The sequence below is a fragment of the Bos indicus genome, chromosome 11, assembly GCF_029378745.1.
Source record: "Bos indicus isolate NIAB-ARS_2022 breed Sahiwal x Tharparkar chromosome 11, NIAB-ARS_B.indTharparkar_mat_pri_1.0, whole genome shotgun sequence".
In the NCBI taxonomy this organism is placed as follows: Eukaryota; Metazoa; Chordata; class Mammalia; order Artiodactyla; family Bovidae; genus Bos; species Bos indicus.
The window spans coordinates 4,257,868-4,275,312 of record NC_091770.1 but is presented as its reverse complement, the minus strand read 5'-3'; the positions used below and the strand labels follow the sequence as shown (position 1 = coordinate 4,275,312).

General features: G+C 40.2%; 1 protein-coding gene across 2 annotated transcripts; it reads left to right on the top strand.

Annotated features, from left to right (window-relative positions):
• The first annotated feature begins 1 nt into the window (after position 1).
• MITD1 (microtubule interacting and trafficking domain containing 1) lies at positions 2 to 16,062 on the top strand. 2 transcript variants are annotated; one of them, XM_019969780.2, is made up of 7 exons: positions 2 to 216; positions 11,255 to 11,356; positions 13,630 to 13,766; positions 13,846 to 13,932; positions 14,839 to 14,951; positions 15,690 to 15,750; positions 15,844 to 16,062. In XM_019969780.2, exons 1-7 carry the CDS (start codon positions 66 to 68, stop codon positions 15,937 to 15,939), a joined length of 747 nt encoding a protein of 248 aa, XP_019825339.2. In that variant the 5' UTR covers positions 2 to 65; the 3' UTR covers positions 15,940 to 16,062. The 2 variants fall into 2 exon arrangements, with proteins under 2 accessions (XP_019825339.2, XP_019825340.2); XM_019969781.2 differs by lacking the exon at positions 2 to 216 and adding an exon at positions 223 to 358.
• Positions 16,063 to 17,445: the final 1,383 nt, after the last annotated feature.

Below are 17,445 nucleotides of genomic sequence, written 5' to 3'. Positions count from 1 at the left end.
GAGCAGGCGCGCCGCAGACCCACCCACCAAGAAACTGGAAGAAGCTGACAGTAGTTTCGGAGATTATGTCGAGGTCCAGCCTGGCGCAGGACCCTGGGAGCACAGCTGCATTTACTGTGTTAAAGCGGGCGTTAGATCTGGAGTCCGAGTCCCGGGGCCCGCAGGCTCTGGTGTGTTACCAGGAGGGGATCGATCTGCTCCTGCAGGTTCTGAAAGGTGAGCAGTGAGCCGGGGAGCCGAGACTGGAGGAAATGGAGTTGCAATCCGTCTTGCCTGAGTGGGAGTGAAAGAGTTAAAACGATTCCTTTCGCCGCGAGACAGCAGTGAAATACAGAAGATGGGGTATTCTACAGGACAGGTGGACTGGTTTCTTTTTATATCTTTATTAGATTGATGTCGTCAGTGAAAGAGAGGTTACTGTTCTAGAATTTTAAGAGGTAACTAGACGTAATAGTTAGAGAAGAAGAGAAGAAGGAGAAGGCAATGGCACCCCACTCCAGTACTGTTGCCTGGAAAATCCCATGGACAGAGGAGCCTGATGGGCTGCAGTCCATGGGGTCGCGAAGAGTCGGATACGACTGAGCGACTTCACTTTCACTTTTCACTTTCATGCACTGGAGAAGGAAATGGCAACCCACTCTAATGTTCTTGCCTGGAGAATCCCAGGGACCAGGAAGCCTGATGGGCTGCCGTCTATGGGGTCGCACAGAGTCGGACACGACTGAAGCGACTTAGCAGCAGCAGATGTAATAGTTGCCTTGAAGCGACTTGGGTTTGAAGGAACTGTATAAACATTTGGGGATCAATTTAGGAAGATTGTATATGGAACAAGTAGCAATAAAATTATTAACTTTGTTAGGTAGTATGGTATTTTTCAAACTCTTCTTAATTTTAGGGGTGAAGACTAACATGTTTGGAAAGGAATTATGATGTCTGAATTTGAACGTTGAAGCAAATATGACAAAATGCTATCAGTTTTTAAATCTAGGTGATAGATAATAAGATCATTACACCCTTTTCCTTATTTTTCTCATTAAACATTTTCATTATAAGTTTAAAAAACTAATACGGGCCTACTGTATAGCACGGGGAACTCTACTCAGTACTCTCTAATGACTTGCATGGGAGAAGAATTTTAAAAACAGTGGATATATGTGTGTGTGTAACTGATTCACTTTGCCGTACCCATGAAACCACCACGACAGTCTAAATCAGCTATGAAAGTATTAGTTGCTCAGTCATGTGGGATTTTTTGTGACCCCATGGACTGTGGCCTGCCAGGCTCCTCTGTCCATGGGGTTTTTCAGGCAAGAATACTAGAGTGGGTCTTCCTGACCCAGGGTTTGAGCCAGTGTTTCCTACGTCTCCTGCATTGGCAGGTGGGTTCTTTATCACACTATACTCCAATTTAAGTTTTTTCATTAGAAATGGATATACTGAAATTTCGTGTGAGAAATGTATAGGATTGTGAGAGTTAAGACTTTCTGTTACATGGTCATTAGTGTTGTTGTTGTTCAGTCGTTCAGTCATCCAGTCGTGTCCGACTCTTTGTGACCCCATGGACTGCAGCATGCCAGGCCTCCCTGTCCCTCACCATCTCCCAAAGTTTGCTGAAGTTCATGTCCATTCCATCAGTTGATGCCATCCAGCCATCTCATCCTCTGATGCCCTCTTCTCCTTCTGCCCTCAATCTATCCCAGCATCAGGGACTTTTCCAATGAGTTGGCTGTCCAAGTCAGATGACCAATTCAGTGTTGTGAAGTAGCTCAGTCGTGTCCGACTCTTTGCGACCCCGTGGACTATAGCCTACCAGGCTCTTCCCTCCATGGGATTCTCCAGGCAAGAGTACTGGAGTGGGTTGCCATTTCCTTCTCCAGGGGCTCTTCCCAACCCAGGGATCAAACCCGGGTCTCCCGCATTGCAGGCACACGCTTTAACCTCTGAGCCACCAGGGAAGCCCCTAGAAGTACCCAAATAACCTTAACATCGAGCACAATCCCTTGCAGCTAATAAACATGTAATTATATATTAATTGACTTAAAATGAGCCCCTGCTCCCCATCCTCTTGCGTTTCCTGTCTGGCCTAAGATCTCCCCTCTATACCTTTCTGCCTGCATATTTCTGATATGTTTCAGAAGCTTTGAGACAGCAGAGGCTGGTCTTCAGTGTACAGTGCTTTTCTTAGAACTCTAAAACCCTACCTTGGGCAGGGACCATTTGATGACGGTGATAATAAGAGTAGCTATCATTTATAAGTCTTGAGTGGTAGGCAGTATTCAGAGCACATTAGAAGCATGATCCCAATTCGTCCTTACGGTTGCCCTATGAAGTATGAGGTGATGTTACCCTCATTTTAACAGCATAAAAAGCAAAGTTCACTTTCCAGTTCAGCCACCATTGGTAGAGTCACAACTGGACCCCAAGGCTTTAGCAGCTCTGCTCTGCTGACTCTCAGAAAGGGACATGGCATACAGTGGTGGACCCTGAAGCAGCAGAATCCCAGGAGTTCTGCTCCTGTGTGCTCCACTGATCCTGTGGTGGTTCAAGAGACAGTGACATGATCTTGAAGGTTAAGATATAAACGCAAATAACTGTACTGCAGGGAATAAGTGCCAAGAGCCATGGAAACAAATGCAATGAGGATTTAAACAGCCAGTGGTCATTTGGGGATGGAAAGGTGGGGCTTGCTTTCGATAGGGGTTTTGGAAGGTTAAGTAGAATTTAAGAAACTCAGCTAAAAGTGTTCCAGTTCTGTCTGTGCTGTTTTACTAAATAAATGGTTCAGTTCACTTTAGCATATACCTATAGAGGAAGAGGAGAAGTTTAAAGGTAGACTGATGGTTGGAGCATGCTGTGGATGGCCTTGACCGCCAGATTTTAACTCATTCCATTGACAAGGAGAAACTAAAGTTTCTGCAAAGGAGTGACAAAATTAAAGTTGCATTTCAGGGCCTGCCTCTCTTAGGCACATGTTTTTCTCCCAAATATTTGCATGACCTATTCTCTCTCCTCTTTCAGGTATTTATACAAATATCACCTTATTTGTGAGGCCATTCCCTGACCCCCAATGTGAAATTATAACCCCCATTCCAGGACTCTTTTATCCTTCTTCCTTGCTTTATTTAATAGCACTTTATCACAGTCTAACATATGTGTTTTACCAATTTACCTCTGTTGTTGTCTTTCCGCCCATTTGAATGATAGTGGGGAATTGTGTTTTGTTTTATTAACTGCTGTGTCTCCAGTGCTTAGAATAATGCCTGGCATGTGGTAAGTTCTCAGTAAATATTTCTTGAATAAATGAGTGAACAGGGCAAGAGAGTAGGAGAGACATGAACCTGAAGAGACTGAAGTCAAGCAGATCAATTAATGAGCTCCTGCAGGAGTCAAGATGAGAGGAGATGAGGGCCTGAATGAACCATGACCTGAATGACACCACTTACTAGGAAAGAGAGAGGACAGAGTGGACATCGAATTACTGGCATTGGCTCATTGATTAGATGTGGGAGTGAGTTTCCAATGGGACTTGGAGATGGCTATATGATGAAACCTGGAAGACAAAGTCATGTTTGAAGAATGGGTCAAACTGTGATTGAGGATAATGATTAAGAAAGAGGACAGGGGAAATAGCCTATGTTTATAGGCAGTAGCAAAGTAACAGTAGAGTTAAGAAAACAGGTGTTAGATAAAATCTAGTTCTAGAGGAAGCCGAGAGGGCAGTGTATAAAGAAATTAAGTAGATGATAATGATACTGACATTTACTATTTTCTGCATGCCAGTATCATAATTTGTTGTTGTTCAGATGCTAAGTCATGTCAACTCTTTGCAATTAGTTTTTCATAATTAGTCCTCTCCACAATTTTCTAGGGTGCTGTTACTCTTTCCGTGTTAGACAAGAAGATAAAAAGAGGTTGAATAACTGGCCAAGGTCACACAGCTAAAAGTGGCAAAGCAGGTTTTGTTTTTTAATTCTTTTTTGACTGTGCTGGGTCTTCGTTGCAGCATGGGTTCTCTAGTTGAGGCAGATGGGCTTAGTTGCCCCGTGGCATGTGGGATCTTAGTTCCCTGACCAGGGATTGAATCCAAGTACCCTGCATTGGAAGGCGTATTCTTAACCTCTGGATCACCAAGGAAGTCCCCAAACATTATATTTTAGTCGGTTAATTTTGTTTTCTCACAACAGTATGGGTTAAGAATTCTGAAACTGCTTGATGTCTATATTGAACTTGAAAGTGAAAGTATTAGTTGCTCAATTATGTCCGACTCTTTGCAACCCCATGAACTGTGGCCTACCGGGCTCCTCTGTCCATGGGATTCTCCAGGCAAGAATAACTGGAGTGGGTAGCCATTTCCTTCCCCAGGGGATCTTCCCTACCCAGGGATCTAACCAGGAACAAGCTAGTAAATATATTGTGGATAATGAAAGAAGTTACAGGTAAGGAAAGGAGGAAGGCTAGAATGAACCCTGTGGGATCAAAGTTAACATGAATTTGTGGGTTTTGATGCAGATGGACAGATACAGCAATAGAGATGTATGTATTAGTAAACCTCCATAGACTTTCTGCCTGTCTTGACAGAAAGGGTCTAGACTTTCCCCAAGCCACAGTGAACACACTTAGCACTCAGAATATGATCTCTTGATACCATTCTCCAATAAACAAACCAAAGTCTCTGGGAGAAATGGTTGATTTTGAGGCTGGAGCAAGAAAACTACGTTTTGCACCAAAATGTAAGGAAGTAGTCAAAAAATAATGGGGTACGTCAAAAGAACACAGGAGCCAGCACAAGGAGCTCTCAAAGCCAATGCTGATAATATTTAACCAGGAAAATGATGATAGTTTCCCAAAAGCCCAGGACCAGATGGCTTCACAAGAGAATTCTGTCAAACATTTAGAGAAGAGCTAATGCCTGTCCTTCTAAAACTCTTCCAAAAAATGCTTGCAGAGGAAGGAATGCTTCCAAACTCATTTTACGAGGCCACCATCATCCTGATACCAAAACCAGACAAAGACAACACAAAAAAAGAAAACTACAGGCCAATATCACTGATGAACATAGATGCAAAAATCTCAACAAAATTTTAGCAAACACAATTCAGCAACACATCAAATAGTCCATACACCATCATCAAGTTGGGTTTATTCCAAGAATGCAAGGATTTTTCAATATATGCAAATCAGTCAATGTGGTATACCATATTAACAAATTGAAAGATAAAAAGCATATAATAATCTCAATGGGTGCAGAAAAAGCCTTTGACAAAATTCAGCACCCATTTATGATTAAAACTTTTCAAAAAATGGGCATGGAAGGAGCCTACCTCAACATAGTAAAGGCCATATATGATAAACCTATAGTAAACATTATTCTCAATGGTAAAAAACTGAAAGCATTCCCCCTAAGATCAGGGACAAGACAAGGGTGTCCACTTTCACCACTGTTATTCAACATAGTTACATTAATCAGAGAAGAAAAAGAAATAAAAGGAATCCAGATTGGAAAAGAAGAAGTAAAGCTCTCATTATTTGCAGATGATGTGACACTAAAGATAGTTCAGAAAATTATTAGAGCTAATCAGTGAATTTAGCAAAGATGCAGGATACAAAATCAATACACCGAAATCACTTGCATTTCTATATACTAATATACACCAACAATGAAAAATCAGAAAGAGAAATTAAGCAACAATCCCATTCACCATTGCAACAAAAAGAATTAAATAGGAATAAACTTACCTAAGGAGACAAAAGAACTGTACACAGAAAATTATAAAACACTAAGGAAAGAAATCAAAGACTACATAAACAGATGGAGAAATATTCCATGTTCCTGGGTAGGAAGAATCAAGATTGTGAAAATGACTATACTACCAAATGCAATCTACAGATTCAATGCAATCCCTATCAAATTACCAATGGCATTTTTCACAGAACTAGAACAAAAAAATTTCACAATTCATATGGATACACAAAAGACCCCAAATAGCCAAAGCTGTCTTGAGAAAGAAGAATGGAGCTGGAAGAATCAACCTTCCTGACCTCAGATTATACTACAAAGCTACAGTCATCAAGACAGTATGGTACTGGCACAAAAACAGAAATACAGACAAATGGAGCAAGATCAAAAGCCCAGAAATAAACTCATGCACTTGTGGGTACCTTATTTTTGACAAAGGAGGCAAGAATATACAATGGGGCAAAGACAGGCTCTTCAACAAATGGTGCTGGGAAAACTGGACAGCTACAGGTAAAAGAATGAAATTAGAACACTTCCTAACACCATACACAAAGATAAATTCAAAATGGATTAAAGACCTAAATGTAAGACCAGAAACTATAAAACTCTTAGAGGAAAACATAGGCAGAACACTTGATGACATAAATCAAAGCAAGATCCTCTATGACCCACCTCCTAGAGTAACAGAAATAAACACAAAAGTAAACAAGTAGGAGCTGATTAAACTTAAAAGCTTTTGCACAGCAAAGGAAACTAAGCAAGGTGAAAAGACAACCCTCAGAATGGGAGAAAATAATAGCAAATGAAACAACTGACAAAGGATTAATTTCCGAAAAAGCAGCTCATACAACCCAATGCCAGAAAAACAACCCAATCAAAAAGAGGGAAAAAGACCTAAACAGACATTTCTCCAAAGAAGACATAAAGATGGCTAACAAACGCACATGAAAAGATGCTCAACACCACTCATTGTTAGGGAAATGCAAATCAAAACTACAATGAGATATCACCTCACACCAGTCAGAATGGCCATCATCAAAAAGTCTACAAACAATAAATGCTGGAGAGGGTGTGGAGAAAAAGGAACGCTCTTGCACTGTTGGTGGGAATGTAAATTGATACAGCCACTATGGAAGACAGTATGGAGATTCCTTTAAAAACTAGGAATAAAACCACTATATGATCCAGCAATCTCACTAGAAGGCATATACCCTGAGGAAACCAAAATTGAAAAAGGCATATGTACCCTAATGTTCATTGCAGCACTATTTTAAATAGCTAGAACATGGAAGCAACCTAGATGTCCATCGACAGATGATTGGATAAAGAAGCTGTGGTAGATATACACAATGGAATATTACTACATTTTTATATTCACCATAAAAAGGAACACATTTGAGTAAGTTCTGATGAGGTGGATGAACCTAGAACCTATTATACACAGTGAAGTGAGTCAGAAAGAGAAAGATAAATATCATATTCTATGGCATATATACGGAATCTAGAAAAATGGCACTGAAGAATTTATTCACAGGGCAGCAGTGGAGAAACAGACAGAGAATAGACTTATGGACATGGGGAGGGGAGGAGAGGGTGAGATGCATGGAAAGAGTAACATGGAAACTTACATTACCATGTATAAAATAGATAGCCAACAGAAATTTGCTGTATGGCTCAGGAAACTCAGACGGGGGCTCTGTATCAATCTAGAGGGGAGGGATGGGGTGGGAGGTGGGAGGGAGGTTCAAAAGGGAGGGGATATATGTATACCTATGGCTGATTCATATTTAGGTTTGACAGAAAACAACAAAATTCTGTAAAGCAATTATCCTTCAATAAAAAAATAAATTAAAAAAAGGAAAATGATGATAGTTTTCAATTACAACCCATAAAGTAAAATCGCCATGAGTCCATATTGATATAAATTATTAGTAGAATAAATAAGTAGATGGGTGAGAAGGGACAGCTTTTTCTTACAGTGGAATTCCAGTTAATACATTAAGTAGAAATGATGGAAGTAGAAAATCACCATTTGGCAAATACTGCAGTAGTAATTGCTACAGGGAAAGGCCATCAATGGGACTTCCTTGGCAGTCCAATGGTTAAGATTTTGCCTTCCAATGCAGGGGGCTCAAGTTCAGTCCCTGGTCGGGCAGCTAAGATCCCACATGCTGCATGCCATGGCCAAAAAAAAAAAAAAAAAAAGACCATCAGTGGGTCCTAAAATTAGTGGATGAAGAGTGAAGAGAGATAGGATATTTACCCACAAGATAGCTTTTTCATACAAAATAGAAAATAGTGACTTTCTAGTGGAGAAATCTGTAAACTCCACCGTAACCAAGTCATCAAAGTTGACATCTCCAGTAATAAGACATATTGACCTCATGTACCCACTGAGAAGGGCACAATACTTCTGTGATTTTCTTGCTAAAAATATGTATAACCTCAATCTTACCCTTAGAAAACAGTGGCAGCCCAAAGTGAGACACATTCTGCAAAATAACTGTTTACTCTTCCTAAATGTCAAGGTCATAAAAGGCAGAAACATACTAAAGGAACTATTACAGACTGGAGAAGACTAAAGAGGCATAACCCCTAAATGCTATGTGGGATCCTAGACCAGAAAACTTTCTTTAGTGGGATATTTGTTGTTATTCAGTCACCCAGTTGTGTCCAACTCTTCAAGCCCATTGACTGCAGCATGCCAGGCCTCCCTGTTCCTCACCATCTCCCAAAATTTGCCCAAGTTAATGTCCATTGCATCAGTGATGCCATCCATCCATCTCATCCTCTTGACACCCTCTTCTCCTGCCCTCAATCTTTCCTAGCATCAGGGACTTTTCCAATGAATTGGCTGTTTGCATCAGATGACCAAATAGAGCTTCAGCATCAGTCCTTCCAATGAATATTCAGGGTTGGTTTCCCTTAAGATTGGCTGATTTTATTTCCTTGCTGTCCAGGGGGCTTTCAGGAGTCTTCTCCAGCACCACAGTTCAAAGGCATCAGTTCTTTGGCATTCTGCTTTCTTTACGGTCTAGCTCTCACATCCACACATGACCACTGGGGAGACCATAGCCTTGACTATACGGACCTTTGTCAGCAAAGTAATGTCTCTGCTTTTCAGCACACTGTATAGGTTTGTCATAGCTTTCCTGTCAAGAAACAATCGTCTTCTGACCTCATGACTGTAGTCACCATGTGCAGTGATTTTAGAGCTCAAGAAGAGGAAATCTGTCACTACTTCCACCTTTTCCCCTTCCATTTGTCATGAAGTAATGGGGCTGGATGACATGATCTTAGTTCTTTTAGAAGTTACTCTCCTCCTTCACCCTCATTAAGAGGCTCTCTAGTTCCTCTTCACTTTCTGCCATTAGAGTGGTATCATCCACATATCTAAGGTTGTTGATGTTTTTCCCGCCTATCTTGATTCCAGCTTGTAGCTCATCCAACCCAGCATTTCTCATGATGTGCTCAGCAGCGTATAGGTTAAACAAAGAGGGTGACAGCAGACAGCCCTGTCATACTCCTTTCTCAATCTTGAACCGATCAGTTGTTCCATACAGGCTTCTAACTGTTGCTTCTTGACCTGCACACAGGTTTCTCAGGAGACAGGTAAGATGGTCTGGTATTCCCATCTCTTTAAGAGCTTTCCATAGTTTGTTATCATCCACACTAGGTGGATGATAAAGTCAAAGGCTTTAGCATAGTTGATGAAACAGAGGTAGATGTTTTTCTGGAATTCCATTGCTTTCTCTAAGATCCAGCAAATGTTGGCAATTTGATCTCTGGTTCCTCTTCCTTTTCTAGACCCAGCTTGTTCATCTGGAACTTCTTGGTTCACATAATGCTGAAGTTTAATATGCAAGATTTTAAGAATGACCTTACTAGCATGGGAGATGAGTGCAATTATCCAACTGTTATCCGACTGTTAGCTCATTCTTTAGTACTGCCCTTCTTGGGAATTGGGATGAGGATTGACCTTTTCCAGTCCTGTGGCCACTGCTGAGTCTTCCAGATTTGCTGACATACTGACAGCAACACCTTGAGGGCATCATCCTTTGGGGTTTTGTTTGAATAGTTCTACTGTAATTCCAGGTGGTGCTAGTGGTAAAGAAGCCACCTGCCAGTGCAGGAGATGTAAGAGATGTAGGTTTGATCCCTGGGTCGGGAAGATCTCCTGGAGAGGGGTATGGCAACCCACTCCAGTATTCCTGCCTGGAGAATCCCATGTACAGAGGAGCCTGGCAGGCTACAGTTATGGAGTCTCACAACTGAAGTGAGTGAGCACTGGAATTCCATCACATCCACTAGCTTTATTAACAGCAGTGAGTCCTAAAGCCCACTTGACTTCAAACTCCAGAATGTGTGGCTCTGGGTGACTGACCACATCCTCAGAGTAATCTGGTTCATTAAGACCTTTTTTGTACAGTTCTCCTGTGTATTCTTTCCATCTCTTCTTGATCTCTTCAGCGTCTACTAGGTCTTTATTGTTTCTGTACTTTATTGTGCCCACCTTTGGGTGAAACGTTCCCTTGATATTTCCAATTTTACATCCAACTCGACACAGAGTTCCAGAGAATAGCACAGAGAGACAAGAAGGCCTTCTTCAATGAACAGTACATAAAACTAGAAGAAAACAACAAAAGGGAAAGACTAGAGATCTCAGGAAAGTTGGACATATCAAGGGAATATTGCACCCAAAGATGGGCAGGCACAACAAAGGACAATAAAGTGGACAATTAATGAAATACCAGTAAGGTGTGTAGATGAGCTGCTAGTGTTGTATGAATGTTCACGTGCTTGCTCTGATAATTGTACTGTAGTTGTGTAATATGTTAATATAGGGGAATCCGGATGAAGGGAGTCTCTGCCATGTTCCTAGCTTTTCCATAAATATACAATTAATTCAAAATAAAATATTTTTAAAAACAGAGTTTAAAAATGAAATTAAAGTGAAAAGTGAAAGCAGTATTAAAAGGGAGGGAGGAAGGAAGGGACCAGAAGTAATTTGTTAACTGGTTGGAGGTGGGGCTTGGGATAAGCTTTTATTGATACTGTATACTCAAAAATACCTTTGATTTTTGGGATGGCTGGGAAAATGAGTCAACGTAAGCTGTAAAGGGGAAGTCTAGAATAGAGACTGGTTTTGTGGAAGAAAGATGTTGTTTGCTATCTTTTGATTATGCTAAGATTTCAAACTTATGGGTAATTGGAACAAAATAGTGCTCATAGTCAGTGACATGTAATAAGCCACCTTTGTTTCCACACTGGATTGAGTGTCCCCAGCTATCAGTCACAGTGTCAGAGTCCCCACTTCTAAATAAAGGGCTTCCAATGCTCAGTGAAAAGGTGGAGGTCATACAGGATCAAGCTAAACTGGGACCTATTATTTGTGTATTTTAGGACCATGGCAAACCATGCCAAAGGACAGGAAATCCATGGAAAACTTAGGAAACACTGCCTATACCAAAGAGAAAGCCTGTTTGGAATCTTGAGAGTCTATTTTTTAATTTGTAGGCACCAAAGATGAAACAAAGAAGCGTAATCTCAGAAAAATAATTTCTGACCACATGGATAGAGCAGAACACTTAAAGAAACGCTTGGACCAAGAAAAAGAAGGTAAGGAGGCTGTTTTGGAGAGTGTGTGCCTGAGCCCTTGTGACAAAGCCTGTCTCACCCAGTGTTCCTGGCTGTGCCCTTTGGAGCTCAGTGTGGTCTGGACTGTTTACCCTTGGGAGCTTACAGATCTCTTCTGCATTTCCAGTTCTTAACTTTTTTTTTAATATTTATTTATTTGGCTACATTGGCTCTTAGTTGCATCACTAAAAAAAGGACAGGGTCTTTTTTTTTTTTTTTGGTTGCAGTGTATGGGATCTAGTTCCCTAACCAGGGGTCAAACCCAGAGCCCTGCACTGGGATCTCAGAGTCTTAGCCACTAGACCACAAGGGAAGCCCCTTTGCCCTGTTTTGTTTTGTTTTCTGCTCAGGGGAAGGTGGCAGTCAGATTCTCCTCCTGAGAATTTGAGGACAGCTCTACATACTGCAGAACTTTGCATGCCATTTTAAGGAATTCATGATCCCCATGAAGCAGAGCAATACTGAACGTAAAGCCTATATTTTATTTGTATCTCCATTTATAAAATGACCAAAATATTAAAGTAGCTCAAGAAATGCCCAGGGCTGCTTTGCGATTTTTGTCTTGAATCAGAACGTTTGAGGAGTTAGGTATTCTTAATGATGAAAGATGCAGAAGGTATGGTTCCCTATTTATAATTGGTTCTCTGGGGGCTCCCCAGGTGGCGCAGTGGTAAAGAATCAGCCTACCAATACAGGAGACACGGGTTTGATCGCTGGGTGGGGAAGATCCCCTGGAGGAGGATATGACAACCCACTCCAGTATTCTTGCCTGGGAAATCCCATGGACAGAGGAGCCTGGTGGGCTGTAGTCCATGGGGTCATAGAGTCAGACATGACTGAGACTCACAGTGATGAGAGATGCAGGAGGTATGGTTAGTTCACTACTTTTTGAGCATCCAGTTTACAGACATACAGACACAAATGGCCGTTGCCACCTGACATTCACAGCTGCTGCATCCTACAGTCAAAGGAACTGCTGTCCTCAAAAAAAAAAAAAAAAAACAATGTCCCCCAGCCCTCAGCTCCTGTTTACTCCTGCCCTCTGCACGCCTCTTCCTGGTATTCTGTACTATCCCAAACCCTGGCTACCCAGATTAACCTGGCTAGCTGGCTACTTTGTTGAGGAGTAATAAAATTGTTTACTTCATCCCAAATTGAAACCTGCAATGCAGTTTCCCTCTGAAATCTGAAGGAAATAGAGTACCATCAACTTTGTGGCTTAAATACACTGGCTAAAACTAACCTGTGTGACTAGCTTGGCTTCAAAACTGATGCACAGTTTGTAACATTTTATGTTTTGAAATATTAGGAAGACAATCCAAACCACTGATTTTCAAACAAAGTTTAAAAGTGCAACCACCGTATAAATCAGGAACTACCATTAAGGATCATATTTAAAAAAAAACAAACCTTAAAGGTCTTTGATAACTTATTCAATAATTATTCATTTTGAATGAACAAAAACAATAGAACTCCCCTGCTGACCCTATGGCATTCTAGTCTTTGGCTTGGATTATTAAGAAGTACTATAAGTTTTTGCTTAACACACTCTCTACAAGTTCTAAGACTCCTAGATTCCATATTATATTGCATTTATTTATTTAATGTGTGCGTAGTAACTCACTCATGTCTGACTCTTTGTGACCCTTTGGACTGTAGCCCACGAGGCTCCTCCGTCCATGGGATTTTTCAGGCAAGAATACTGAAATGAGTTGAATACTGGAATTCTCTAGGGAATCTTCCCAACACAAGGATCAAACCTGCATCTCCTGCATTGCAGGTGGATTCTTTACTGCTGAGCCATTGGGGAAACCATATATGTAATACCTCAGCTATTAAATTGCAAGACATAAAAAGACTTAAATCTGAAGAGAAAGACCAGTTGCCCACTCAATCAAAGCTTATGATTCTACTCATGGTGACAAAAATATTAGATATCTTTATATACAGTAGGTTCTTTCTTGAATAAACTGTCTGGTTCTGTAGGATTTAGCTCAAGAACCTATTCCAAGAAATCTCTGGACTTTCCCACTTGCCTGGCCTCCATGAAGGCGAAACTCATTGAATGGTTTGCCTTATAACCTCTGTGTGTGTAGCATCCGGCAATGTGTCCGGTATAGATTGAGCATTCAAAAATGCTCGCTGAGTGCATGAGTTTAAAAACATTAACTTGTATGTGCTCCTCACTGTTTATAGTATGTATAAAAAGAAAACAAGTAGTCACTGGTTTTATTACAGAAACTTCTGTTTTGTAGCTGGAAAATATCACAAGCAAATTAAGATAGAAGAGAATGCAACAGGTTTCAGCTATGAGTCCCTTTTTCAAGAATACCTGAGTGAAACAGTTACAGAAGTTTGGATAGAAGATCCTTATATTAGACACACACATCAGGTAGGTGAAATGTACTCACACAGGATGAAATAGTCATTATTTAACATGTACGAGTAATAACCCATCCTATGTCTTTCAGCTGTATAACTTCCTTCGATTTTGTGAGATGCTGGTTAAGAGGCCATGTAAAGTAAAAACTATTCATCTTCTCACCTCTCTGGATGAAGTAGGTACCTGAAAGCATTTTCTCTTTCTTAACATCATGGACTTCACTCAGTTGTAAGATGTAGTTCAAGGCAAACTTGGATGTAATGCTTCAGCCAGAGCTCTTTCATTGGAAATGAACTTGCTATCTTCATGCTCAGTCGCTCAGTTGTGTCTGACTCTTTGCGGCCCCATGGACTATAGCCCACCAGGGTCCTCTGTCCATGGGATTCTCCAGGCAAGAATACTGAGAGTGGGTTGCCATTTCCTCCTCCAGGAGGTCTTCCCGACCCAGGGATCAAACCCGCGTTTCTAGCGTCTCCTACATTGGCAGGTGGACTCTTTATTCCTGAGCCATCTGGGATTAGGCATAAAATACATTGGAGAAAACGCTGTTGATTTTAGTATGTTGTACCTTGCATTTGGCCACTTAGCTAAGCTCTCTATTCAAATAGTTTGTGAGTTTAGTTTCTTGGATGTTCTATGAGTCAATCACTCTGTCTTCAGTATTGATAGTTTCTATCATGATTTTGATTTAAATAGGGATAATTCTAAACAATTCATATTTCCAGGATTAATTTGAGAAGAAAGCCTCATCTGAATAAACAGCACCGTTAAAATACATCTTAGGAGATGGCACCAAGTTGTGTTATGTTCACATTAGGAAAAAAAATGATTATTTTGATAAAAACAGTTGCTCTTAAACTACTTCATCTTCTTTGGTTGCTTCTTTGCAGTAATGGACAGTAAAACTAGTGTAGAATATTTACATTTTAAGATATACATTGCATGGGCTTTCTAGGTGGTTCAGAGGTAAAGAATCTACCTGCCAGTGACACAGCTGTGCAACTGAACACACACTGCATCGCTTAGGAATAATTTAAAATATTAATAACTGAGTAAACAAAAATTTTTTTCCTATTGACAGGGCACTGGGAAAGATCAGCATAGTGGCCTAGAAGAAATAAAACAGTCGCTCAGGAATCACGGAGTGAGTTTGGAATTAGAATATTCTTCTTCAATACATGACCGAGAAATTAGGTTAGTATATAGTAATACTTTAATTTTTATGCAGTTGAAAAATACTTATTTTTATTTCTCACAAATTATATATAATTACATATACTATTCCACTTAAATATTAAAAATTTAAATAAAGCTTAATTTTAGTATTTTTCACTTTTGAAGAAAAAATCTGGCTAATTGTGTCCTCTGTGTGAGTTTCCTGTTTCCTAATGGAATAAAATTTACATGTTCTGTGTCATCTGAGCAAAGGAAGTACTTTTCTATCCAATTATACATACAGTATTATGACATTGGGATAATTTCCTTTTGGGGTGATAGTGGTATTTATTTAATTTGGCTTTACTTCTTATAGTTTATTAAATTTTCTAGCAGGCATGACAGGATGCTGTGTTGTGCCCATCAGGGCTTCCTCTGCCCTGGCACATCCCCACCTCTAGGCACGGGAGTCCCTGAAACATCACCAGTCTGCCTGAGTACACTTGGAAGCCACTTGTTAACAGAACAGGGAAGCTTTCTCAGGAAGATGAAATTCATGAGGAAGGTTTAATTGAATTGTTAAAATCTTTTATCAGCTAATGGTTGTTTTGTTTCATTGTAGACACAGCCCATAGGTAAACCCAGGTTTGGTTCAACTCGCCACTGCAAGAAGTGATTTTATTTGTTAGGGGGAGATTTAGCTGACACTTCATACAACTTTGATCATTGTCTGACCTAAATGTCTGGAGTGTAATACTATATAACTAATTTCAATAGGTTCAACAATGGATGGATAATTAAGATCGGAAGGGGACTTGATTATTTTAAGAAACCACAGGTAGGATATAGTCTCATGTGTGACTGTGTAGCATTCTTTAAAAAGTGGCTTTGATCATTTTTGTTAAAAAAAACTCTTCTCTTCTCTTTTTAGAGTCGTTTTTCCCTTGGATATTGTGATTTTGACTTAAGACCATGTCATGAAACAACAGTGGACATTTTTCATAATAAGCACACAAAAAAAATATGATGGATAGTAGCCTAATTTACATATATATTTCTACTTTAAATGAATGTTGGGTTTTTTTTTTAACTGTGGACAGATCATTCCTATAATGTATGAATTTAACAATAAATTTTTATATTTTACTAATGTATGGATTCCTTGTTCAGTTGTGTGACCAATCCTGAATTCACTTTTATCAATAGGTTACTCAGAGTACTTAGTGTTTCAAGTATAGTTAGTTGAAACATTTCCCCAGATTTTCTCTTGTTTGGATGTTGATGAATGAATCAAGACCTTAGCCACTGGACCACCCAGGAAGTCCCTAAAATTATGTGTCTTCAGCAGATATTTACCTAAATTCAGTTATCCTCTATTACTTAACTCCTTATAAAGGCAAAGCAAGCCTTTTAGTAATACCAGATGCATTTTGTAGCTCACTTAACCTTGACTGCAACATCTGTAAAGCTCTGCAGCTTAGCATCAATTGTCCTGGGAAAGCCTATCCATAGACATGCCAGTTGACTGGTTGGGGACAGACTAGGTCTCATGGGGATCAGCTGGGAGAGGGGATACTGCTAGAGGCAGTGGGCAGACCAGAAGCTTGAAGAATAAGCTAAGCTAAAGTCTGTAGAGGGAAATAGAAGTCCTGGTGTTGGAGAGTGCCCTTCTGAACATCACATCTGGAAAAGCTTGAAGATTTCAAATCAAGAGTGAATAGTGTGGAGGGACAAAGCCAGGTAGAGGTCATAGGAACAGAGTTGGGCAGAGTAGTCTGGGGTTGGGGGGGACCCTGAAACCCCTCTGTTAAGGGTTGATTGTGCACACACATAACCCCTAGAAATTCACGTTTAAATCCCAATCCCTGGTACCTCGGAATGTAACCATATTTGGAAATAAGGTCTTCAAAGAAATAAGTTCTGTCTGTAGGTGACCCTAATCCAGTATGATGGGTGTCCTTATAAAAAGTGGATATCCTGATCTAGATATGCACAGAGGAGAGACTACGTGAAGTCATAGCAAGATGCCACCACCTGCAAGCGAAGGAGATGGGCCTCAGAAGAAACCAAACCTGCTGTCACCTTGACTTTGGATTGAATAAATGACCGCTGTTTTAGCCACCAAGTTTTGGAGTGGTTTGGTATGTAGCAACAGATCGCTGATACAACCTGACTACTCTCCTCCCTGCTCCACATGGCACGGCTGCCTTTGCATTCCTCAGGGCTCAAAGTCAATATCAGGTCCCCGATGGCTCCAAGTGGGGATCCCGTATTGTCTAACTGCCTGGACTTTTCTTTTTCTTTTTTTTTTTTATATTTTATTTTTTTAACTTTACAATATTGTATTGGTTTTGCCATATATCAACATGAATCCGATACTTTTCTCATTTTGTAAGCATTTACGGGTTTGTCTACTTTCCCTATTTTAAACAATTTAAGTCTTGACCTATTAATGGGTCATAAAGTTAATTTTTAAGATGAAATAAAAGTGAATATAAAATATCAGCTAAGTGAGTAGTAAAGGGTAAGCATC